The sequence below is a fragment of the Lampris incognitus genome, chromosome 16 (genome assembly GCF_029633865.1).
Source record: "Lampris incognitus isolate fLamInc1 chromosome 16, fLamInc1.hap2, whole genome shotgun sequence".
NCBI classification, from domain to species: Eukaryota; Metazoa; Chordata; class Actinopteri; order Lampriformes; family Lampridae; genus Lampris; species Lampris incognitus.
Genome location: NC_079226.1, coordinates 26,626,166 through 26,651,841, shown reverse-complemented (window position 1 = coordinate 26,651,841; position 25,676 = coordinate 26,626,166). Strand labels below are relative to the sequence as shown.

The following is a 25,676-nucleotide window of genomic DNA, read 5'->3' as shown; positions in this document are numbered from 1 at the left end:
TATTTGCTGAAAACAAACATCTTGGAAAGGTAATCCAAAAAAAAGGTGCGTTGCACAAAACCAAGACCAAAGTGTACATTTAATAGCGTAATTGTTTTGGTCAGTTTACTACTAGACGTAATCCTGGTGTAACGTCAGTGTTGAATGCGTTTTAGTTAAAATACATCATGTTATGGACATGATTCCAAACAAACAGCAGTTTACAGGGCACCGCGTGATTACCTGCTCGGCCAAGCACCTTAAAACGTAACTGGTCCTCAAATCTAGCACAGAGCAAAGTAAGACATCGACGTCTTTCAGGATGCCGGTCGACCAAACGCAAAGAGACCAAACAAGGAATTGCCGTTATCGCTGTCGTATGTGATTTTCTACGTGTGTTAGACTAATAATGTTGGTAACAAACGTGACGAGGGCTAAAAAGATTCCAGGTAAGCGTAGAAACTGTCGGTGAGACGTCTGTAGATGGTGGTGCCAACAAAGTTAGCAATGGGTAGCATGCAAATGTCTGCTATACGCGTCTCTAGAGCTGGGTGATAACTTAATGTGATCATTTATCGTCTTTCAGTGGTGTTAAGATCGGGATGAAATGCGGATATTGTCCTAATTCACAATTTTGTTGTGTACTGATAACGGTTTGTAATGCTAACGAGAATCTTACCCTTTTTCTTTTTTTTTTTACACGAAACGAGCTTCAAAATATTTGAGTATTGTTCGAAAGCCAGTTTGGGTTCGATATACACAGTTCAATGTCGATACTGTGTAAAAGTCACTTAATCATTTGCATATCGATCAGAACTCTTGCTGCTCCTTATCGTGTCAGACAATTACATAAGGGCTGGGTGATATTGACAATATTGATTTGACTACTTATAATGTGAAGGTGATTTGTGGATGATCATTGGTGCTTTCATAAGTTGTTTACATGCAAGAAAGTCCTTAGAAACTATCACTGGTAATGTGGATATGATGACCAAGCAGGATGAGGCATTCAGTTTTCATTTCACTTAGCTAAAACAGTCTAATAAGTTGAGAATTGTATCTCTGAACTGCAATGTAGCCTTTAAGACCAGGAAATGACAACCAAAATCCTAGAAGGCATCTAGTCCCATGTCAAAATCAGTATTATATAGATACATTGCCCAGTTGTATGACAGATGTGCTCCCTAATTTTTTAGGTAGCCATGGCAGATATGGAGGACAACCATGGAGATCTTGCTCCAGCAGGGGAGGATGGTGATGAGTCAGAGAGAGATGAAGAGGATGGAGAATTCGACTGGATAGTTGATAATGACGATGAGGAGGAGGAAGATGAAGAGGAGGATGACCAGCTACTGGACACTGAGGCGTCTGAGTCATTTGAGCTGGACACCCCGGCAGAACGCAGCGGTCATATAGCAGTGGTTGATAGGAATTTGATGTATGTGTGGGGTGGCTACAAGGTAAGGATTTTATGCCATTCACTGTCCAATTGTATTTAGGCATTATACATATGCTCAGTGATTACATAATTATCTAAAAATGTTTCTCTTTCTTATTTGTCCCGCTAAAAGAATGCTCAAAACCATGGATTCTTAGACTTGTACTTGCCAAGAAATGAAATCTGGGTATATAACATGGAGACACAAGTATGGTAATAACCATTTACATTGTATTACTGCAACATAGATTTTAGCAACCAGTAACATAACCAAACACTTACAAGTCAAGAAACTCACCTGTAGCTAAGATGGGACATTAGAAATCTGTCTTCCTTCACAGGGCAAATCATATAACAGGGGGTAATCCACACAACTCCATGTCTGGTAGCTGTGGCGTGTGTGTTGATGGAGTCCTATATCTGTTTGGAGGCCATCACGCCAGAGGAAATACAAATAGGGTAGATTTTGTGCTTTTACTACATGAATTCTACAACATCTCCTGTCATAAAATCCCTAGTAAATCATTCGATATTATGATATTATTGAGTTGAATGATGTGAAGCTGCTACATCTCACACTTGAATTCTGTGCTTTGTTGTGCAGATTTACCGTCTACCCCTAAGAGCTCCCACCCTAGTCTGGGAGGAAATGAGTGATTTAAAGGGACTTGCTCCAACCTGCAAGGACAAACTAGGCTGCTGGGTGCAGAAAAACAAGTAAAATGTGGAGAACAAGCTTTTCTTGGAAACTTATGTCCAAAGTGGTATTTTATTTGTATTAAATTCATAACTAAATGGTAATGTAGAGAATGTAAAAGAATAATTAATGAGACAATGCAAATATTCAGTTTTTGAATGACACAATGTACAATGCATCATCCACATATACTTTATTTCAGCTATATTTTATTATTTTCACCATAATATACGAGAGTGACAGAATAGTACACCAACTAATCAGTATGTGTTACATGAATAAAATAACTATAATCTCAAAGGCGTTATCTCTTATCTTACTCGATTCACAGACTAATATTTTTCGGGGGCTATGGCTACGCTGCAGAAGATCTTCATCGTGGGACATTTGAATTTGATGAATCGTCTTCATTAGTGGTTTGTGAAAAATAATGAATTATATGCTAGACATAGACATTGAATTTAAGTATGAGATCATTAGCTTAGTGTTTACTTTCTTATTCCTTTTGATAGATTTGAAGTCCAAATTTGAGAGAAAAGTAATTTTGTAGCATTTTGAGCAAATGGCAAAAATTGATTTCCCATTTCTCAGAAAGACTTGGGGAATTGAATTTTGATTCAGTATTTATTTTGTGGGTTTTTATAATTGTCCTGTTGGTGTTGCAGTGGAACAGTCCTGGACGAGGCTGGAACAATCACATCCATATCCTGGATTTGGAGACCTCTGCATGGAGCCAGCCCATCACCAAGGTGAGCGCATGCACACACAAAACTGACTTTACCCTTCAGAACATCAGCAAACAATCAAGCATGCATAGAGCTTGTGTGACAAGCACTGATTGCTTCCCATTGGCAAACAAATGTTGTCTTTGTTCCTTTTATTCTTTGAATAAAACTTGTAATGTCCTTTCATAATTAGATTATCTTCTTTGAGAAAGATCTTTAATCTTTATGTGGAGCAGCGTGGAACTGGAGGAATGAATTCAAATTTTGCATTCTCATGTCAGTCATTTTGTCGGCCTATCTGATCCGTTATAGGGAAATCCCCCATCTCCTCGAGCAGCCCATGCCTGTGCCACAGTGGGCAACAGAGGATACGTGTTTGGAGGACGCTATAAGGCAAGGAAAATAAAAATGTGACCATTATATCTTGAGAGGGATTTCTGTAGAATTTAACAAAGGGTACTGGTAACATAAACACTCCCTTCAGAAAATTTAAAATACCGCCATAGGTAAATGCACTGTTGTGTAGAACGATAGCGCGGTGAACAATATTTGAATATTCTTACGATTATTTGCAGATATGTCAGGCTTGTCTGTTCTACGTCACTTCTTTCAGGCCATCAAAAAAAACCTCCCCATCTCTCTCAACAGCATTTTGCATTTGGTGGTTATACCAGTAAATGAATGAATCTCAAACACATTGACCGGCATGTATATGACTATATCCAATTCTTTTTGTGCTTTTTTTCTTGACAGAACTACAGACTGAATGACTTGTACTGCATTGACTTGGACACATGGGTATGGCATGAAATGTAGGTACTGCATAGTCAGTCTATATCTGGCTGACCTCACACACAGTCTCAATGGTTCAGCATATTTTAAATTACATTGGGTGTTGGCTTCGCCATGTCCTCTTTGGAATGTTGCAAAAAATGTCAGGCCCAATCTGACCTTGGGAAGGGGGCTTTTGCCCCCATTTAACACTTTGAAGCCATTTGATGCTGCCTGACGTTTCTAACAGGATTTGTTTGTAGCGCGCAATACGCCTTAATTCTGATTTGTATCTTCCTTTAATTTCCAGTCATCCTTATTGTCTTTGTGAACATCACATTTTGAACAACCTGACCACTCTTTGATCTCTCTCTGCCTCAAATGACCTCTCCTTCCCTTTTGTCCTCCTCTGTCCTTGTAGGAGTGTTCCCCAGCAGGGTCCAGTTGGGCGATCTTGGCATTCCTTTACTCCTATATCGACAGACCACATCCTCCTCTTTGGAGGCTTCACCACAGAGAGAGAGACACTGAGTGAGTCTGAGATTAGGGAGGAATACTTCACCCACCAACATGCACACGTCACATGGTGAAATGACCTTAAGATGCAGCTGGCTAATGCCTGCTTCTTGCTGCTTGTTAGCCTCCATTTATTTTGTTGAATTTGTCTTTGTCTCACAGGTGATGCTTGGCTGTACTGTGTGAGTAAGAATGAGTGGACGTCATTCAAACACAGTCACACAGCAAGCCCTAGGTAATTCTCCCAGCTTATCGTATGGGTATGTGTGTAGGTGTGAGAGTAGCATGGCAGCAAAGTGAGAATGCACAATAGCCTACAACTGCAGGGCCTGGGTGCAAACATGTGGTTTGCTGAAGCGTTCGATTTTCTGTGCCATTTCCATTGGTATTGTACCATACCATACCACACCATACAGCCATACCAACATGTACCCTGGCTCTGCCAAATGTCAGAAGCTAAGCAGGTATGGGCTTGGCTAGTACTTGGATAGGAGACCTCCCGGGAAAACTTGAGTTGCTGCCGGAAGTGTTGTTGGTGGGCCAGGAGGGGGGAGTCTTCCCTCTGGTCCTAATAAAAAAAATTTTTTTTTAAATCAAATCCCAATGCCCCAGTGCAGTGACGGGGACACTGTGCTGTAGAAGATGCTGTCCTTCAGATGAGATGTCATACCGAGGTCCTGACTCATTGTGGTCATTACAGGAGCTATAGGCAGCTGTCGATTTTTGGCAAATTTTTAAATTTCTTATTATATCTCGAAAGTAATTGATAGTACTCAAAAAAAATAAAGACGTTTAGGGTTCGACATTAACCATGGCCCGTGGCCATAAAAAGTTACTCTGTGGCCAACATATATCCCCAGTAGGTGGCCCCCTGTAGCCACCAAGTCAAGGTTAAATTTTTTTTTTTTTAAAAAGCCCTTCGCAAACGCAACGTCACAGTTCCACAAACATCCCGATTCATTCGTGCCTTTTAATTTAACATTCTACGAAAACGGCTAACAATAACTTAATTTTACTCGTCACCAGCTAGCTGCTGATATATCAGGGCTGCTGAAGGGTTTACTAAGCCTAACGTTACTCAAGCTGCGAACACGATCCCTACAGAAGCACCAGAAACACAAAAGGTGGACTATGAAAAAACGGAACAGCAACAAAATTTTAGGAGTGAATGGAAGCAAGAGTTTAAGTGGCTAGAATATGACACATCTAAGGACGTAATGTACTGCGGTGTGCCGCCAGTTTCCTCAACAAGCTGAGAAGTCTAGCTCATTTTTCATCAGAAACAATGCCTTCAGGAAATACCACATCACAATTCATGAAAAAAGTGGACAACACTTAAGGTGCACAGCTGCACACCTTGCAGCTACATCGCCTGAAAATACACCCATGGGGAGACAAATACGTCAAATGGAGAGTGGATAACGGGAGAACATGATTAAAATTATCAACATCGTTGCTATTCTGTACGCAAGGCTCAGCGTTTTTGTTTTTTACCGACTTTCACCAAAAAATACCCAGATTTTTTTTAAAAGGAGCAGATTGGTTTAAACTGATTTTCAACCGGATTTTATGTTTCCATGGATCTAAAAGTTGTTCCTTTTCGTATGAGGTTATGTAACAGTGTCCTCTTGTGGCGAAATTCACTTGCTTGGTGGCTTTGAAAAATAAAAACGCTGAGCCTTGTCCGTACGTAACGAAATCGCATTCAGTGCTTTCCCTGGGCTTATCGAACTCCATATCAAGAACGGCGTGGACATGGTGCATGGATATGCCAACGACAAAGCCATAGCAAGGTGGGTTGGTTTAATTCTGATCTAGTTAGCTAGCTAGCTGGTTAGGTTTATATGCTGCAAATTAACGTAGTGCTAATGTTACTAAGTAGAGCAGCTACCTAAATTTATTGGACAAATAATGTAATGTTAGCTACTCTTCATCAGCAGTAGGCTATTGTTGGCTAGCTCGTGTAGCATATTTTCTGTTTGTATTGCAGCTAGTTGCTCATAGTTAATGGCGTTAATGTTGTTGTTGGCAACTTTACTGCTGTAGATTCATTCCCCACATCTACAGTGACATCTGGGAACCAACGCTGGAGAAGCTGTACCAAGCCCGCTATATTTCGGTTCTACTGCTTTTTGTAATGTTTTTATTGCACACATGACTGACACTGGGACAATGCTGGGAGGGAGGGAGCAAGCAAGCGAGAGAGTGTATGAGGCAGAGGGATGCGAAAAAGACTGAACTGAGACTGTGAGAGAATATATGTACCATATGTTTACAAAAACTTGAGTTTTCAATTTAAATAATTATAAAAAAAACATTAATTCTGCCCGTGTATTTTGATAATTTTGGCTACAGTTAGAAGTATATGTTATAGGTTTTCTACTGCTTTTTGTAATGTTTTTATTGTAGACATGACTGACAGGCACAATGCTGGGAAGGAGGGAGGCAGGGATGGAGGGAGCGAGAATGAGCATGTATGAGGCAGAGGCATGGAGGGGGGGTGCGAAAAAGAGACTGAACTAAGAGACAGACTATGTATGTATGTATGTATGTATGTATGTATGTATGTATGTTTACAAATTAATTTGAGTTTTCAATTTAAATAAATAGTTATATAGTTTCATTTTGTTGATGTCTTTTCGTTTGTTGATGTGTCACAGTGTTGTGTTAAATTGCCTTTTCTGTGTTTTTACATTTGGGCCACCAAAAATGTACTTTGGCCACCAAATTTAGGGGCTTGGTGGCCCATGGGGCCAGTACTTAAAAATATTAGCGTCTATCCCTGAAGTTTGACACCGAAATGAAAAAAATCCGTCATTCCTGTAAGGGGCAGGAGCTAAACAACAAAGTGCAATCAAACAAACGACCAAGTCAAATGATTGGAACGAGCGAGTTGTCTATCAAACCCTCAATGACACTCGCGTTTGTTATGCGCATAACAGTTGCGCATACACAAAGGCCGGTTGCTAACACAAAGCTGCCCGCTAGCTACCTAGCGAGCCAGTCGTGATTGCTAAGAATAGACATGTTCGTTGTTTATGTTCATTATAATAATAAACTTAGTTTTCTCTTACGTGTGTGACATCCTTTCGGTACAGCTAATTCGGCTCCGCTCAGAATGATGCTTGTCTCAGGTGAAATGCTTTCGCTTCAATCAGCTGGTGTGTCCAGCGCGTGCATGTGTTTTCGAGGCGTGGTTTAGTGTTCTCGTGAGGGCGTAAGAACCGCAGACTAAACACAAAGCTAAATTCCACTCAAGATGAAGAAAAGAGTCGTAGTAGTTGAAGAAACGTTTACTGGTAACTCCTTCACAATGACATGGAGTGAAAACTGCAGGATAATAAAAATACAGAAAAGCAAAAATACAGAAAAGCAAACTAAATCTTGTGTTGTTTTTTACAAACTTAGAACTGTACTGAATTAGCCTAGCAAAGGCGTGAGCAAGCTTGTACATGCTTGTAAACACAACGGTTTATAATCTTAACTTATTGTTACATTCTTCATCAAATAACCCTTAATATATTAGCTTTAACATGTAAATGATGACATACAACAACTTACGACATTGAATCATCAGTCCTTGAGTGTAGATGCGAATGGATCCACCTGCTGAACAACAAGTGTGGCTTTCCCTGCATTTCCGGTATCTCTGACTAACAGGAAGTGATGTGCTGACTAACAGGAAGTGGCCTATTTGAACTAACTTTATCGAACATTTTAAACAAACTGCAATTCAATACGAAGGTATAGTAAATCATTACAAAAAAACATTACAAAAATACAACTTATGTCTTGTAGACATCACACTCCCTGTCTGACCTCAGTGAGGTCACTACACCTAGTAAACAAGGAGTTTGAATCAGGCTTTTTACTTGTCTTCTGGGAGAAGTAAGACAACTTCCCCAATTGGTCTGAGAAATGTCTTTATGATACCTTGGTCGGCGGTTTTAGCTCGACCTTTCTGATGTGTCCGTCTTTCCCAAGGAACATGGCAGTGATCTGAGCCATAGGCGAAGAGTTGTGTACGACTTGCTCATCTCTGAGCAGGACCACATCTCCGACTTGTGGCTTTCTCCGAAGTGCTGTCCATTTCTATCTGCGTTGTAAACAAGGTAGGTACTCTCGTCGCCTACATGTCCAAAATTGATTTGCGAGAGTTTGGACTTGTCTCCACTGTTTTGTGTACAGATCCTTCTCTGAGAAGTCGCCAAGGGGTGGTGAGACTCCGCTCACTTCGAAACAGTGGAACATCTGTTGGATGTCCGCTAACACTGCTACCTTCTCTTTCAGGAAGTGGAGAGGAACTCCAATTAGGGTGTTATTCAAATCCGGGCCAGTTAGCAACACATCATTGAGGGAGACACCACGGTACTGAGCACTAAAACCCTGATCTGGTTGGGCTTCTGAGGATCGTATACTCCGAACGTAGGATGATACCAGCATTCTCCGCCATCCTTCAGCGGTGGTGCCACCTCGGCATGTCCATTTTGGAAGATCTTACCCATGAATGCAAAGTACTGTTCTTGCATATCTGGTTTTCTTTTCAGTACTCTCTGCAGAGATGTAAACCTGCTGACGGCCTGCTCTCTGTTGGTGGGAAGATGCTGGCGGGGTTCCCTGAAAGGGAGGGGGCAACCCAACTATTCTCATCGTTCCTGTAGATTATAGCATCCATCCTGTCCAGGAAGATCTTATCCTTGATCGACAGAGCAAGTCTGTTGTCATGTTCCGTTCTATTGAACACCGTTTTCCCCAGTGTTTCCTCTGTTGCTTTGGCTGCTCGGTTGAAGCTATCCTGCATTCCCTTGACATGCATGTAGCTTGTGCAAGGTTGAAACATTGAAGGATGACTGCCTTCCAGCACATTGGTCTTGAAGCTGTTGCTCATCGGCTTAAGAACATTTCCCAGGCACACTTCTCCCACTAATTCCCAGCCAAGGTCTAGGCGTTGTGCGAAGGGAGCATTGAGCGGCCCGTTAACCTGCTGTCTGTCCTTGTGCACTTTCAAAATGTCTCTCCCGAGAAGCAGCAGAATATCTGTATTCGGATCTAGTTCAGGGAGGTGTTTGGCTATATGCTGGAGATGGGGTTGGTGTAGCACGGCACTTGTTGTTGGAATCTCTGAACGATTATTCAGGATCTCGCTACACCTAATGAGTGGTGGGAGAGAAATGACCACCTTGCCATCTAAAGATTCGACTTGGAATCCTTCGGCGCATCTCCCCGACATTTCTACCGAACCAGCACAGGTTCTCAGCCAATATGGAGATGGTTTGCTTTCCACACCAAAGAGGTCGAAGAACTCTATTGTGGCTAGTGAGCGATTGCTCTGGTCATCCATTATCACATAGGCATTGACAGCCTTGTGCCCAGCATCCTTTAGATATACCTTTGTGAGGCAGAACTTTGCGCAGGAGCGGCTCCATTGTTCCAAGCCGCAAACCTCTGTGCAGCTTGAGCTAACAGCTGGGTTAGCATCCACTTCTCCCTCCCCGCCGTTCTCTTGTGATCGCGAAGGAGCCTTTGGGGCTTGAGGTGACGGACCAGGATGCATTGCTGTGACATGGTAGGTGTGATCGAATTCGAGGCACTTCACTGATGACTTGCAATCCTTGGCAAGATGTGAGGTGGAAGCACAGCATCTGAAGCATATTCCTTTCTCCCCTAGGAGAGCTTTTCTCTCTTCAGTTGGTTTGTTTCTGAATACTCAACAGTCCTGGAGTGAGTGCGGTTTCTCATGCACAGGGCAGGTCTTCGTCGGGTCATAATTGGTTGGTTTGGTGATTCTTGTTGTGGAAACGTCTGTTTTGTGTACTGAGAAAGTTCTGTCAATGTTGAATTTCTTTGAGGCGAGTCTCTGGTTTGGTAGAGGTTGCAGTGCTCCCTTGGTGCATGAAGCTGGGGTTGTTCCGCTTTTTGGCTTCGTAGCACACGAATCTGCATAAGTATTCAAAGGGAGGGAACCTGCCATTGTTCTCCTCTTTGTATCTCGAGCCAGCTGACAGCCATTTCTCTTGAAGCCCAAAAGGCAGTTTTCCTGTGATTGGTGAGGTATCCAAATACGAAAGGCCCGTGAGATAGCCATCTTCTTTGGCACTGAGGATCTCGGTCAGGAAATTGCCAAGCTCACGGAGCTTGACGTAGTCTCTGTTGGTGAGCTTTGGGAAACTCTCCAACCGCTGAAAAGGCGACTCCTCCATAATCTCTGGGGCAGCACAGAACTGACGCGGAGACGTTCCCATGTTTTGTGCAGCGCCTCGGTGGGATTGCTCACATACACTGAGCGTATGCGTTTTACGTATTCGCATGACTCCTTGCCAAGCCACTTTGTCATGAAGTCGAGTTGCTGGGTTGCACTCAAATTAATGCCGCTGATTGTATTGGTGAATGAGGCATACCATATGCGGTAGTTTTCGGGCTTGTCGTCAAATTGGTACAGGCCTGAGTTTGTGAGATCTCGTCTGGCGAGGTACTGTGGGAGAGGTTCTACTACAGGTGTTGGGATGGCTGGAGAAGCTTGCTTCGGGATATAGGGCTGAGCGTGAACATTCATATGTTCAGGAGTGTATGGTTGAAAGTTTTCATTGGGATTGGATTCTGGCAATAGGTTCTTTGTCTTGGCTTGTTTTTTTGTTGGTTAAAGTAAGAATACATCATTGGCTGCTTCAAATTCTGTTTTTTTTTAATAAATTTATTTCTGATTTTTCCCTTTTTGTCCCAATTTAGTGGCCAATCAATCCCTATTTTAATTCAAACACCCACCCTCGTACTGCATGCGTTCGCCAACTGCATCTCTCCAGCCGGCACTTTCCTGACAAGGCGAATCCAGGCCGAACCACTGCTTTTTGCGACACAAACAGACGCATTCATGTGACGAACACAAGCCGACTCCGCCCCCCTCCCGAAGACAGCATTGCCAATTATCGCTGTTTCATCGAGTCTGGCCATAGTCGGATCGGACGAGACCGAGGCGCAAACACCGGTCCCCAGTGGGCAACTGCATCGACACAAAGCCGATGCTTAGACCGCTACACCACTACAGACTCCTCAAATTCTGTTTTAAGGTTACCTAATGATGGCTGTGCGATGTCTCCTGCAGGTGACCGCTGGGATATGACGCTCTCATTCGGTTTCCTACGGGAATGGGCCCGTAACAGGTGAGTGTGGGAAGCAAGCACACTGTTTCAGGGCGTTTTGTGAACGGACATATTCACTTGTGCATTCGATTTTACTTTCAGACTCTATTGCTGCAACTTCGCCTATTACTTCCAAACCTTCCGCAATTTCCAAAATCCGTGCTTCCACTGCTGTTGCTTCTGCTTCACATCGTAGCTGTAACACGTCTAGTTCTGCGTCTATTCTAGTTTTTTCAAGCTGTGCTTCATCATCTCTTTTCTTTTTTTCTGCTTCTGTAGCGCTTACCTCCAAATCCTTATTAGCTGATTCAAGCTTCAGCCTTAGTTGCTGTGATGCATACTTATCTTAGCTGCCTCGGCCTTAGCCCGGGCATGTCCTGCTGTGCTGGATGAAGAGGCTGATGACCTTGAGGTTGCTGATTTACACTTTTGGAAGTCATGTTGAAACTTGCAGATACTGATCTCTTTCTGTCTTTCCACTTTTGTGTTCTCATGAGGGCGTAAGAACCACAGACTAAACACAAAGCTAAACTCCACTCAAGATGATGAAAAGAGTCGTTGTAGTAGTTGAACAAACGTTTACTGGTAACTCCTTCACAATGACGTGGACTGAAAACTGCAGGACAATAAAAAGAAAAGCAAACTAACCCAGAGTCCAAACACATCGACTCAGTGGACAAGAACATTAAGTTCACAAGGGAAGACGTAAAGAACAACAGTTTGCCCTTCTTGGACTGTGACATCCACATTGGGGAAGACAGGAGCCTCCACATTTGGGTTTACAGGAAACCTACACACACAGACCAATATCTACTTTTCGACTCACACCACCCTCTGGAACACAAACTGGGTGTCATCAGAACTCTGCAACACAGAGCTGACAATGTGCCCAGCAGCACTCAGGCCCAAAGGGAAGAACACAAACACCTGAGGGGAGCTTTAAAAACCTGTGGCTACCCCAGTTGGACCTTTGTGAAAACTGCAACACGTTCCAAAAAGACCAACCGGGTGAGCGATGAGGAGAAAAGGAACAGAAGGAATAACATAGTCATCCTGTATGTTTCTGGGGTCTCTGAGAAACTCAGGAGAATTTTTAACAAACACTGCATCCCAGTATACTTCAAACCCAGCAACACACTCCGACAAAGACTGGTTCATCCCAAAGACCGTGTACCACACACCCAAAAAAGCAGTCTGGTGTATGCTGTACAATGCAATGAGGATTGCACTGACCTATACATAGGAGAAACCAAATAACCACTACACAAACGGATGGCCCAACACAGAAGGCTAAACTCCTCAGGACAAGACTCAGCAGTTTATCTACACCTAGAGGAGAAGACATACTCCTTCGGGGACAGCAACGTACACATTTTAGACAGGGAAGATAGATGGTTTGAAAGAGGGGTGAAGGAAGCCATCTATGCGAAACTGGAAAAACCATCCCTCAACAGAGGAGGAGGTCTGCGACACCAACTATCTCCCACTTACAATGCCGTCCTTTCATCTCTACCCAGGAGACTCAAGAAGCTTAGCCTCCAAGAACAACAGTCGGTCACTAATGGCTCCAACGACTCATGACCACTGAATGGAGCACTAACGAAGTTGAAACTAACACCCCCAACGACCGTCGCTGCTAAACATCGGATCACAAAGAGCCACGCATATCAATACCTCTGATAATGACGGGCGTTGCTAAACATCGGAACACAAAGAGCCATAGACATCAATAGCTCTGATAACGACTCCAAAGAGGATAAATATCTGAGTTTCATCACCAGCCAGTCAGACTAGCTTGGTCTAGTCAGAAAGGCACGAACTGATGAAGCCTCTTGAATGAGAGGCGAAACGTCTTCACGGATATATACCAAGTCCAGTTGCACTTGATTCAGTTCCTTTGGATAACCATGACCTGGATGAATGAGAACATTCACAGATAAGTCTTGTGTTGTTTTTTACGAACTTAGAACTGTACTGAATTAGCCTAGCAAAGGCATGAGCTAGCTTGTACATACTTGTAAATACGACGTTTTATAATCTTAACTTATTGTCACATTCTTCATCAAATAACCCATAATATAATAACTTAAACAAGTTTAATGATGAAATACAACAACTTATGACATTGTCATCAGTCCTTGAACGCAGGTGCGAATGGATCCACGTGCTGAACAAGTCTGGCTTTCCCTGCATTTCCGGCATCTCTGACTAACAGGAAGTGATGCGCTGACTAACTGGAAGTGGCCTGTTTTAACTAACTTTATCGAACATTTTAAACAAACAATGCAATTCAATGCGAAGGCATAATATATATTCTGGCCCTCATATTTTCATGTTCGTTAGTTCGTTTATTGATAGAGTTAAAATAGATTTAGCAAATGATTGCTTTAATGCTCTATTGGTGTCACGAAGCTGAGGTTATTCCCAGTTATGTGGTCAAGACTCCCACCTAGTGGTAGAAAAACGTACATTACAAGTAAATTGTGTTTTGGTAGCCATTAGTTCGAGCATACAGAGTGGGCGGGTGGTGTTACGTGCGTCTGTCTTTTCCTTCGTCTACTGCCCATGACACGGGATAATCTGTAAATTCACTGCTAGTGAATGAAGTTTTATTATATATTCTAGCTTTATGTCGATAAATGAATCGCGTTTCATCCTTTTATACTGCATGTACATGTTCGGATAGCATGAGCTAACTGATTGCTAACTTACCGCAACCTAGAATGTCATTAGATGTTAGCCGCGCGCGTAGCAGAATTATTTTAGCGTTACATCTATGACTTACCTGTTATTAAGAAAATGGCTTATATTGGTGAAGAGATGAATGTAATGATTTGATGTGTGGTTCATGTATGTCTACACAGAATAGTCTGTCAAAATATCTTTTTTTCTCTGTCCGTTACAGTTTTACAAAATATGGTTTCTCACTAAAAGCTCTGAAGAACTCAACACGGTCTCCTGAGTACTTACTAGAGCCATTTGTTTAGCTCGCTGTCTAGGCTATGTAGAGGCATATAGCTGAGGGCATAAGAGTAAAACGATTTGCCAACACATCAAGTGCATCATCTAGGACTTGAGACACGTCATTTCAACAACGCCAGCAAAAATGTTCTAGGCAGGAGACACTCCCCCCTCTCCCAGATGGATGTCAGGTCAGAGTGCAAATCCAGGGGCGTCAGTTGGGTATGGCAGCTGCCATGCCTTGGCTGCCTGGTCAGAGTGAAATAATATATTTCAATTGCACATTTCTCATGTTTTAAATGATCGTATTACTGTAGCAAAATCATTCATTGCACAAAGTTGAATACAATCAAGTGAATCGGCACCTCACTCGGCTCAACTCTTTTCTTTCGGTCGTCACTGACTCAATAGTGAGAGGAGCTGTCTCTCTCTCTCCCACTCTCTCTCTCTCTCTCTTCCACTCTCTGCGCGTGTGTCACGTGTGTTGCTAACTGACGCGGGCGCCAGAAACAGGAAGAAGAGCGTGTGTACTGTGTAGCTAGCTAATAACTGTAGCATATGCAATGGATGACTGAAATTAAACGAAAACTCTCAAAGGGAGAGCTTCTTAAAATCCCAAATGAGTCGGGCAATGCTTCGTTATGGAAACAGAATGACCTCGTTGTGACAACAGTGATAGTCTAACTTGTTTCAACTGTTGCTGTAATGTCCGTAGACGCCTTATCTTACTGACATAAGAATAATTCAAGAATGAGCCGACTTCGTAGGTTCTTAACTGTGTAGCTTTTACTAGCGTTCATTCAACATACAACCTTCATAACATGCGCATCTAACTTCCTGTATACGTCACACGCACTGCACGTACACCCGTGAGTAGGTCAAGTTAAACAAGTGACAGGACCTTCAAAATAATAACATCTTTCATTCATTACATCTCCCCCTCTAAGATGATTTTCTAAACATTTCTCAACATTTACTGCCAACAATTTTAACTCCAGTTTAGCAACTCCTGACTTTAACCGTAGCTTTATTTGACAAATAAAATAATACCATTTTCTTTCTTTCAGCAACTGTAAAACAGAAAGAGCAAAGACATCAAACATCTTTGATTTACAGTGTCCAACATTTTACTGACAGGCCTGGGGTGTAAGCTTTAAAGAGTCCATAACTCAACTGAAATATTTATATTTTAATTCCAACCTGTATATCACCCCCCTTTTCACAAAAAAATTAAAAAAAATCTCCCACAGTACTCCATACGCCTCACAAATCCAGCCAGATTGCTGGCTTGCTCACCCTGCCAGAGCGAGTAACATATGGTGTGGAAGTTGGCATTTCTGCTGCTCGGGACTCATCCGTGTTTCCACTCTCCCCTGGAGTGACACGGTCAGGATCCCTGCTGACAAAGGTGAGTGTTTTGGGTGTGGCCAACAGGTGGCGCCTGTTCCTTCTGTAATGTTCACCTTGAGCTGTCTCCACTATGTAGGATCTGGGAGTGGAGGTCTGACTGTGAACAACTGCTGGCATTGTCCATGTTTTCTGTCCATCAAGTTTGGTGAGTACTGCGTCACCCGAGTTCAGTGGGCGCAGTGTCTGCACGCCGTTCCTGCGGTTGAAGTAGAAAGCCTGCCTCGATTTGGCTGCAGAGTCAGCGGTTTTGATCAGTTCCTCTTTAGGCCAGGCCGGTTTCAGGTTATGCTGCAATGTGGGTAAGGTGGTTCTGATTCTCCTACCCATGAGCAATTCCGCTGGACTGGCTCCAGTGGAAGAAGAGGGTGTAGCTCTGTATGTCAACAGGGCGAGGAGAGGGTCTTCCTGTCTTAATATGCTTTTGGCTATCTGAACAGCCCTCTCTGCCTGTCCATTACTCTGGGGGTAGTGTGGGCTTGAAGTCACATGGATGAAATCATAATCCTCACTGAACCTCCTCATCTCTTCTGAAACTAGCTGTGGCCCATTATCGCTAACTACAATTTCAGGGATACCAAAACGTGCAAATGTAGCCTTCAGCCTAGCTACAACCTGACTGCTAGTAGTTGTTGGTAGATTTAGGATCTCCAAAAACCTGGAATAATAGTCAGACACTATCAAGTAGTTTTGCTTTTTGTACTCACACAGGTCTATGCCAACTTTCTGCCATGGTCTGGATGGGAGCCCACTTGACATTAAAGGCTCTTTTCTCTGTGTGTTCTTGTGTTCTCTGCAGAATTGACATTGCTGTATCTTTGTTGTAATGTGCTCCGTCATTTTGGGCCACCACACTGATTGGCTAGCACTCTCTCTGCACTTAACTATCCCCTGGTGCCCGTCGTGTATTCTCTCTAAGATCACCTCCCTCATCTCTGTGGGAATGACGATACGACTGCCTCTGATGACTAAACCATCTACCGCAGATAACTCCCCTCTCACCTGATAAAAGTCTCTGACTGTCTCCGGCACTTTATAGACATACTCAGGCCAGCCGTGTCTGATGAAGCCCAACACTGTCTGAAGCTGCAGATCCCCATCCGTGCTCTGTTTTATCTCCTGCATCCTTTGAGGTGTGGCAGGCACCTGGCACACGATGGCATCGATGTGTGCCGCAACATCATCATGAGAAGCACCATCTCCGTAGCGCTGCTCTGGGCCTCTGGAGAGTGCATCAGCCACAGCTAACGTTTTGCTTGGTGCGTATTCAGCCACTGCATTGAAACGCATCAGCCTCATTAACAGTCTCTGGCACCTAATGGGCACATTATCCAAGTCTTTGCTGTTCATGAGAGGCACTAGTGGTTTATGATCGGTGACAAGTCTGAAATTGTCAAGCCCAAACAAGTACTTCTCGAACCTTTCACATGCCCAGACGCTGGCTAAGCACTCTTTCTCGATCTGTGCATACCTTGTCTCTGTGTCACTCAGCCGTCGGGAGCAGTAGGCCACGGGCTTCCAGTGTTCCCCATGCTGCTGGAGCAGAACGCCCCCCAGCCCATAGCTGCTGGCATCTGCTGACACCACCGTAGCCTTAGTGACGTCATAAAAGGTGAGTACCGGGGCGGTAGCGAGTGCTGCTTTAAGGTCTTGGAATGCTGTGTTATGTGCAGGTCCCCACAGCCACTCTGTCGTTGCTTTAAGCAGTCCATAAAGCGTCTGACCTACAGTGGACAGCTCTGGGACGTATTTTGCCAAATAGTTCACCATCCCGAGGAACCTCTTGAGTTCCGTCACGTTCTGGGGCTGAGGAAAGTTCTCTATTCCGGCCACTTTGTCCGGGTCAGGTCTGATGCCTGCCTCGTCGATGACGTGACCAAGGAAGCGGACTTGTTTCTGTTTGAACTTGCATTTCGCTTGGTTCAGTTTGAGACCTGCTGTTTCAATGACCCCAGCACCTCTGCTAGGTGCCGGTCATGGATTTCCTCAGTCTCTCCATGTATAAGGATGTCATCTATCTACACCTCTGTGCCCTCTAGCCCGGTCAGAGTTTCCGCCATCTTTCTCTGGAAAATCTCTGGAGCACTCGTTATACCAAATGGAAGGCGGCAGAAAGCATACCTCCCAAATGGGGTGATGAAAGTGGTGAGCCCCCTGCTGTCTTCATGCAAGGGGATCTGGTAAAACCCACTTGCTGCATTCAACGTTGTGAAGAACTTTGACCCTGCGAGCCTTGGCATTATTTCCTCCATAGTGGGCAGCACGTATTTCTCACGTTTCACCGCTCGATTCAGCCTCCTGAGGTCAGCGCAGCAGCGAACCTCTTTCTTGTTCGGTTTCAGCACTGGCACCATAGCGGCACACCATTCTGTGGGCTGAGTCACTTTTTCAATAATGCCCTCATTTTCCATGCGCTGCGGTTCTTTCTTAACCAGTGGTACAAGTGGCAGCGGTATCCGTCTGGCTGTATGCACCGCGTATGGCTGGGCACCCTCCACCAGAGCTATTTTCACTGGGTCTGTTTTCAGCAGTCCACTTGAGCCGAAAACTCCACTGACCTCATTCATCCGCTTCACTAGACCCATCTCCACTGCCTCTGGACGACTCAGCAGACAGCTGCCTCTCCCTTTGATCACATACACTGGAAAGGAGTATTGTTTCTCCTTGTAGTTGGTTGTGGCTTGAAACTGTCCTATGCAGCTGATGTTTTCACCTGGGCTTATGAAGCATGTGTCAGGAGGTCCCAGTTTTATGTTTGGCTTCAGCTTTTTAAATGTCCCTTGGTTGATAACAGTAGCGTCAGCCCCCGTGTCAATTTTAAAGGTTATTGGTACATCACTTATTGTTAAACTAACAGTCCAATCTTCCTGACTGCTCTCTTTGCCAACTTCTCCCAGAAAGTACAGCTGTTTAACCTCTTCAGTGACTTCTCTCACCGCTTTAGAGTGACATACACGCTCCCAATGTCCCTTTTTATGACACTTGTTGCACTTACTGTTCGTTGCAGGACACTTCCGCTCATCGATGTGCTGCGTCTTGCCGCACCTCCCGCATTCATCTACTTTGTTGGTTGCAGGTCTGCTGCCACCATGACGCTGTCCGCCCTTTTTCTTTTGGTGTCCATCCCGCCGTCGGACAACATTGACTTTGGCCAGCTGGGCCTCTGGTTGGTTAGCTTGGAGGCTGAGCTGCTTTGTTATTGCCTCCACCTGGCGCACTTGTTCAATGACTTTCACCAGAGTAAGGTCCGCTGTGAGCTGGAACTGACGGGAGAGCACCTTATCTTTTATGCCCACTACCAGACGATCTCTGATATGTTCATCCCTCTTGTCCCCAAACTCACAGTGTTCAGACAGCTCATACAATGTCCGGATGTACATCTCCGCTGTTTCTCCTGGCTGCTGGCTACGTTGATAGAAGCACGCCCTCTCATGTATGATGTTACGGCGGGGAATAAAGTAGTCGTCGAACTTTTTCAGTACGATATCATAGTCCACTTTATCGTCCTCCGCCGCGAAGTCAAACGAGCTGAATATCTTTTCAGCCTCACTTCCCATTGCATAAATCAGCGAACTCACTTGAATCTCCCCGTCGTCTTTATCCAGCTTTGTCGCGAGCCTGAAGCGCGAAAACCGTTGTTTCCACTCCGGCCATTCAACGGGGCAGTCAAACTTGAATTCACTCGGCGGATTAAACTTCGGCATGACCGCTCGTGTTCAGATACACAGACTATTCTGACACCATGTAATGTCCGTAGACGCCTTATCTTACTGACATAAGAATAATTCAAGAATGAGCCGACTTCGTAGGTTCTTAACTGTGTAGCTTTTACGAGCGTTCGTTCAACATACAACCTTCATAACATGCGCGTCTAACTTCCTGTCTACGTCACACGCACTGCACGTACGCCCGTGAGTAGGTCAAGTTAAACAAGTGACAGGACCTTCAAAATAATAACATCTTTCATTCATTACAGTTGCCTTGATCAAGTTCAGTTGGCGAAGATGATTTGTGAACTGTTCAGCCATGTTCATTTGGCAAAGATTGGATTATTGACCTGATTATTGAACAAATCATCTTTGCCAACTGAATTTGATCAAGGCAACAGTTAAAACAAGTTAGACTATTACTGTTGTCACAACGAGGTCATTCTGTTTCCATAACGAAACATTGCCTGACACATTTGGGATTTTAAGAAGCTCTCCCTTTGAGAGTTTTCGTTTAATTTCAGTCATCCATTGTGTATGCTGCAGTTATTAGCTAGCTACACAGTACACACGCTCTTCTTCCTCTCTGTTTCTGGCGCCCGCGTCAGTTAGCAACACAAATGATACACGCGCAGAGAGAGAGAGAGAGAGAGAGAGAGAGAGAGACAGCTCCTCTCACTATTGAGTCAGTGACGACCGAAAGACAGGAGTTGAGCTGAGTGAGGTGCCGATTCACTCGATCTTATTCTACTTTGTGCAATGAATGATTTTGTTACAGTAATAGGATCATTTAAAACACTGAGAAATGTGTAATTGAAATATATTATGTCACACTGACCAGGCAGCCAAGGTATGGCAGCTGCCATACCTTGCCATACCCAATTGACGCCCCTGCTTATCGCAGAATAGGGGGTTCCCCGGTTTCCTGGCAAAATTCTCAAACCGGCTCACTCCATCTGGCCACCTAATCATCCCCCCTTGTCATTGGTTCAATGAGTCCTCCCTCTCCACCTCAAACTGATGTGTGGTGAGCATTGTGGCGCAAAATGGCTGTCCTACATCACCCAGGTGGGTGCTACACATTGGTGATCGTTGAAGTGAGTTATCCCCTTCAATGTGAAGTGCTTTGGGTGTCTAGAAAAGTGCTATATAAATGTAATGATTATTAGTAGTAGTATAACTGAGCATGTGCTCGATCTCCTTGGAGGAGGAAAGTGAAATATTTCTCTGCAAGGATTAAGAAGTATCACATCACATTGTGTGGACTGTTAATAGAATATGTATAGACTTGTGCTTATATTGATCACTTGTTTGTTTTCTTTCAGGCTGTGGCATACAGCATGCTCTGGTCCAGATGGGGAAGTGTTTGTGTTTGGAGGTTGTGCAAACAATTTGTTATCTCATCAGATAGCTGTGAGTTTATTTTCAAGTCTCATCTTTTCTTAAAGGGAAATGCCAGTGTTTTGTAACCTAAGTCCTATTTTCCTATTGTTACAAGTCAAACTGGGCAATGGGTAACAGAATATTTTGAATTGATTCAATATTGAGCAAGCTTGTGTCGGCCGATGCTGCCCAACAAGCTGCAATTTAATCCTTTCGGGCAGTAGTGCTCACCCAATAACATCATCTAAAAAAGCTTGTGTTTGGTACCAATGGGTTTTGAATGGTATGAGAGGAGTCTAAAGAGTCTTAGCCACAATATCATTAATGGAATTATATCAAGATATCAATCCATTTCTGACCTGCAGTGGAAGTCTGGGTCTTGAGTGAGTTGTTGCAGGAAAACAACAGTGGATGCGTTAGAAAATGTTAAAAAGGTCCATCATGGCACTGACTGACTGTACTGGGATTGACTTTTCATAATGAAGTGTTTTCAGACAACTTAAAAAAACTTACAAGTCTGTTGGTGCCAAAAAGCTCTTTCACTGGACTTTAATTGGGGAGTGCTGTTGCCCTGAAGGATTACATTGTATTTTGATGTGCCGCAATCAGCTGATGCAAGCTTACTTTATACTGAATCAATTCAAATGATTCTGCTGTCCACTGCCCAGGTTGACTCATAACAGGAAAATAGGACTTAGCATAAAAGATACTTGGTTTTCCCCTCAAACAACTATTTTGTTCAATATGTATCCCACAGTTTGATTTCATTTTTTGCCAAGGTTCCTTCAGTAACACTCCTTTCTTCCAATAGGCACACAGTAATGAGTTATTAGTTTTCAACGTCCAGCCCAAATCACTAGTTCGGTGAGTATGTGCAGAGGTGAACGCAGTGCTTAAATGTGGCTTTTATGTAATAATCTGCTCAGAAGCCTGTGTATGATAGTTCCACCTAATGATGTGTCTGTCTGTCTTCACTCATCAGCTACTGTATGGAAGCAGTTCTTCAGCATAGGGAGCGTCTGGCTAGTTCCTGGGGCTACTTGCCCAAGCACCTTCTGCATAGCCTTCAGCAAAGAACAGGCCACATCAACACACTGGGCTCCTAGTTCAGGAGGTGGCCATCATACTTATCCAAAGGAAGATATGATGATTATCTATGTATGAAAGGGAGAGAAACTGTTCACTGAGACAGTATTATTGTTGCGCTATAGGAAGGCAGTCATTTTCAGAGTGCCATTTTTGTGTGCACCTCAATGCATGCACAACAGTTTGACTGCCATGGCAGAATAGGATGTGGATTTGGACTGCCATACAAAGTTTCCCAAGATGATCTCTGAAGCAGGTGTTAACAATCAAATTAGCACCTCTAAAGTAGAGCTTTTGGTGGAGTAGAGTAGGCGAGGCTCTGCCTTGTCTTAGCTTTGTATGTGCTGTAGCCAACCCCCCCTTTTCTGTAATGAGCTAATACAACTTGTTGGTAATCCTGGGGGTCAAAGGGGATAGTTCAGCTTTTTAAAGGATGATTCTGAGTTTTTTGTTTTTTTTTTCCTTTTGAAACCTGGGTCTTATTTTTGTAGTTTATGCCATCTAGGGTTGGGCATGAACCAGATCCAAAATTCGGATTCCAAAGGAATCATTAAGAAAGTCAAATTTCGATTCTGCCTATTGGTTCCTAAATTTCACTTGCGCCAAAGTTAGTTTCAGTTTCCGTGGTGGTGGCACGCAGCTTCCGTAGTTTCCGCCAGAGCAAGCGGCAGTCAAAAGTGTGGTTTAATTTTGCCTTGAAAAATGAACGGCTGGCACAGTGCAATGCCTGTGACAAAATTATTTTGTGCAAGGGAGGATGCACAACATATATGGCCAAACACCTTCACCTACACAGTGTACCGTGTTTGACATGTTAGGCCGGTCTCCATCTCGTCGCAATCGGGTAGGTGAAAATTAATAACGTTCGTCTTATTCGCAATAGCGAGACTGCAAATATTGAAATGTTTTTGCTGTGCTGAATGCTCGCATATACAGCCTGAGAAGGCAGATATGCTAATTTTTCTAAACAAGAACTGTTTATAATTTAAGGAGTTTAATAGCTGGTAGTCTGGATCAGGGTGTGACTGTGTCTTTATTTCTTCATCTTCATGTATGAAGACAGTTGTTGTAAATGTAAATATAAGAATTGAGACATTCACATGAAGGATCCGTTCTTAAAACAGAACGGCTTGTATAAAGTTTTTTTTAAATAAAATTTTTTTCTGTGAAAGAAGCGAAGCGTGTGACCTGTTTTGAGTCCGCCTCTCAAAGAACTGGAATCGAGACTTGTTAAGAATCGGAATCAGAATTGTTAAAATCCAAACGATACCCAACCCTAATGCCATCGCGCATATCAGTTATTATGTCAGTTGATTTCAAAAAGATTGCCACTTATTATATAACTTAACAGAATTAGCTTTCACTATTTAACCTTCTCTAGCTTTAGAAAGGACATGATGGTTGTCACAGCTGTCAGTAATATTTGGATAAATTTGTGACAATCTAGTCTCTGAAAAAAGAATTTAAACGATACCTTGAATTGTGTGTGAGACAAGCACTGCAATGGCATCTTATGGCGATCTCCAAAATGAAGCAAGTGAGTAAAATCTACAAAAATAAGACCCAGGTTGTAAAAAAAAAAAAAAAAAAAATCTTCCTTTAACCTCACCAACAGTGCATATAGCCATTTGTTACTTGTTGAGATGTTGAAAACTAAAATTTTGTTAACAGTGGTAGCTAAATTAAGTGGGCCTAAAACTACTTTACAAATAAGTCGCCTTTACGTTTCCCAGATTTAACTCAGTTGTAGTGGGGAAACATTTAAATTTTTATTATTAAAATCAAGATTTTTCTTAGTATTGCATACAAAATAATAAAATCCCCACCTGCCGCCCAATGACTGCTGGGATAGGCTCCCGCGACCCTGAGAACAGGATAAGCAGTTTGGATGATGGATGGATGGATGCTTACAAAATTAAATGTTCTTTTTCTAATGGCTAACAATGGAGGCATTGTTGCGATGTTGGAGGTGTTAGGTAGACATGAGTCTGGTTGTTGAATTTGGGCTTGATCTCGATTGCAGTAAGTATGCTCAAGTCCTCGGGACGTGGATTGTCACCTCTCCGGCATGGAAGGAGCCTGAGCTGGTGCGGGAGGTGGAGCAGTACCAACTAGATATAGTTGGGCTCACCTCCACACATAGCATGGGCTCTGGTACCAAACACCTGGAGAGGAGCTGGACTCATTACTTTTCCGGAGTTGGCCAAGGTGACAGGCGCCGGGCGGGTGTGGGGATACTCACAAGTCCCCGGTTGAGTGCCGCCATGTTGGAGTTCTCCCCAGGGAATGAGAGGGTTGCCTGTATACAACTGTGAGTCACTGGGGGAAAGGCTCTGACGGCGGTGTGTGTGTGTATGCACCACTCGCAAATCCCCAGTTGAGCGCCGCCATGTTGGAGTTCTCCCCGGGGAATGAGAGGGTTGCCTCTATACGACTGCGAGTCACTGGGGGAAAGGCTCTGACTGTTGTGTGTGCTTATGCACCGAATAGCAATTCGGAGTATCCAGTCTTCTTGGAGTCTCTGGGTGGTGTCCTGGATAGGGCTTCACCTCAGGACTCTATAGTTCTGCTGGGGGACTTCAACGCTCACGTGGGCAACGTTGGCGAAACCTGGAGGGGTGTGATTGGGAGGAACGGCCTCCCCTATCGGAACCTGAGCAGTGCCTTGTTATTGGACTTCTGTGCAAGTCATGGATTGGCAATAACACACCATGTTTGAACATAAGGTAGTTCATAAGTGTACTTGGTACCAGAACACCTTAGGCCGAAGATCGATGATAGACTTTGTGGTCGTATCATCAGATCTGCGGCCGTATGTTTTGGACAATCGGGTGAAGAGAGGAGCAGAGCTGTCAACTGATCACCCACCTGGTGATGAGTTGGATGAGATGGCGGGGAAGGCTGCCGGACAGACCTGGCAAACCCAAACATGTAGTGAGGGTGAAGTGGGAACGTCCGGCGGAGGCCTCTGTCCGTGAGGACTTCAACTCCCATCTCCGGAAGAAGTTCTCGTGTATCCCGAGGGATGCTGGGGACATGGAGTCTGAGTGGGCCATATTCAAAGCCTCTATTGTAGATGCGGCAGGCAGGAGCTGTGGTCAAAAGGTCATCGCTGCCTGTCAATGCGTCAACCCAAGAACCCGCTGGTGGACACCGGTGGTGAGGGAAGCCATCAGGCTGAAGAAGGAGGCCTTTTGGACTTGGTTGGCCCAGGGGTCTCCTGAAGCAGCAGACAGGTACCGGGAGGCCAGAGCGGCTGCCACTTCAGCGGTCGCGAAAGCAAAAACTCAGGTGTGGGAGGAGTTTGGCGAGGCTATGGAGGAGGACTTTCGGTTGACCTCAAGGAAGTTCTGGCAAACCATCCGGCGACTCAGGAAGGGGAAGCAGGGCTTGACTCAGGCTGTGTTCAGCCGGGTAGGGGAACTGTTGACCCGGACTGGGGATGTTGTTGAGCGGTGGAAAGAACACTTTGAGGAGCTTCTGAACCTGACTAACACATCCTCAGTGGAGGAGATAGAGTTTGAAGACTCAGAGGAATCCCCACCCATATCCCTGGCAGAGGTCTCTGAGGTAGTTCACCCATATCCCTGGCAGAGATCTCTGAGGTCGTTAAAAAGCTCCTCGGTGGCAAGGCGCCGGGTGTGGATGAGATTTGCCCTGAAATGCTGAAGGCTCTGGACATTGTTGGGCTGTCTTGGTTGACACGCCTCTTCAGTGTCGCGTGGGGGTTGGGGACAGTACCTGTGGAGTGGCAGACTGGGGCAGTGGTTCCCATATTCAAAAAGGGGGACTGGAGGGTGTGCTCCAATTATCAGGGCATCACATTGCTCAGCCTCCCTGGGAAAGTCTACTCTAGGGTGCTCGAAAGGA

General features: G+C 44.2%; 1 protein-coding gene across 2 annotated transcripts; it reads left to right on the top strand.

Annotated features, from left to right (window-relative positions):
• On the top strand, positions 1 to 24,696 carry klhdc2 (kelch domain containing 2). 2 transcript variants are annotated; one of them, XM_056295982.1, is made up of 14 exons: positions 1 to 29; positions 1,176 to 1,439; positions 1,551 to 1,630; positions 1,759 to 1,876; positions 2,022 to 2,134; positions 2,446 to 2,530; positions 2,780 to 2,863; positions 3,152 to 3,232; positions 3,593 to 3,651; positions 4,032 to 4,141; positions 4,289 to 4,361; positions 20,663 to 20,750; positions 21,532 to 21,584; positions 21,703 to 24,696. In XM_056295982.1, the coding sequence occupies exons 2-14, from the start codon at positions 1,182 to 1,184 to the stop codon at positions 21,824 to 21,826; spliced, it is 1,326 nt and encodes a 441-aa protein (XP_056151957.1). In that variant the 5' UTR covers positions 1 to 29; positions 1,176 to 1,181; the 3' UTR covers positions 21,827 to 24,696. The 2 variants fall into 2 exon arrangements, with proteins under 2 accessions (XP_056151957.1, XP_056151959.1); XM_056295984.1 differs by having other exon boundaries at positions 23 to 45.
• Positions 24,697 to 25,676: the final 980 nt, after the last annotated feature.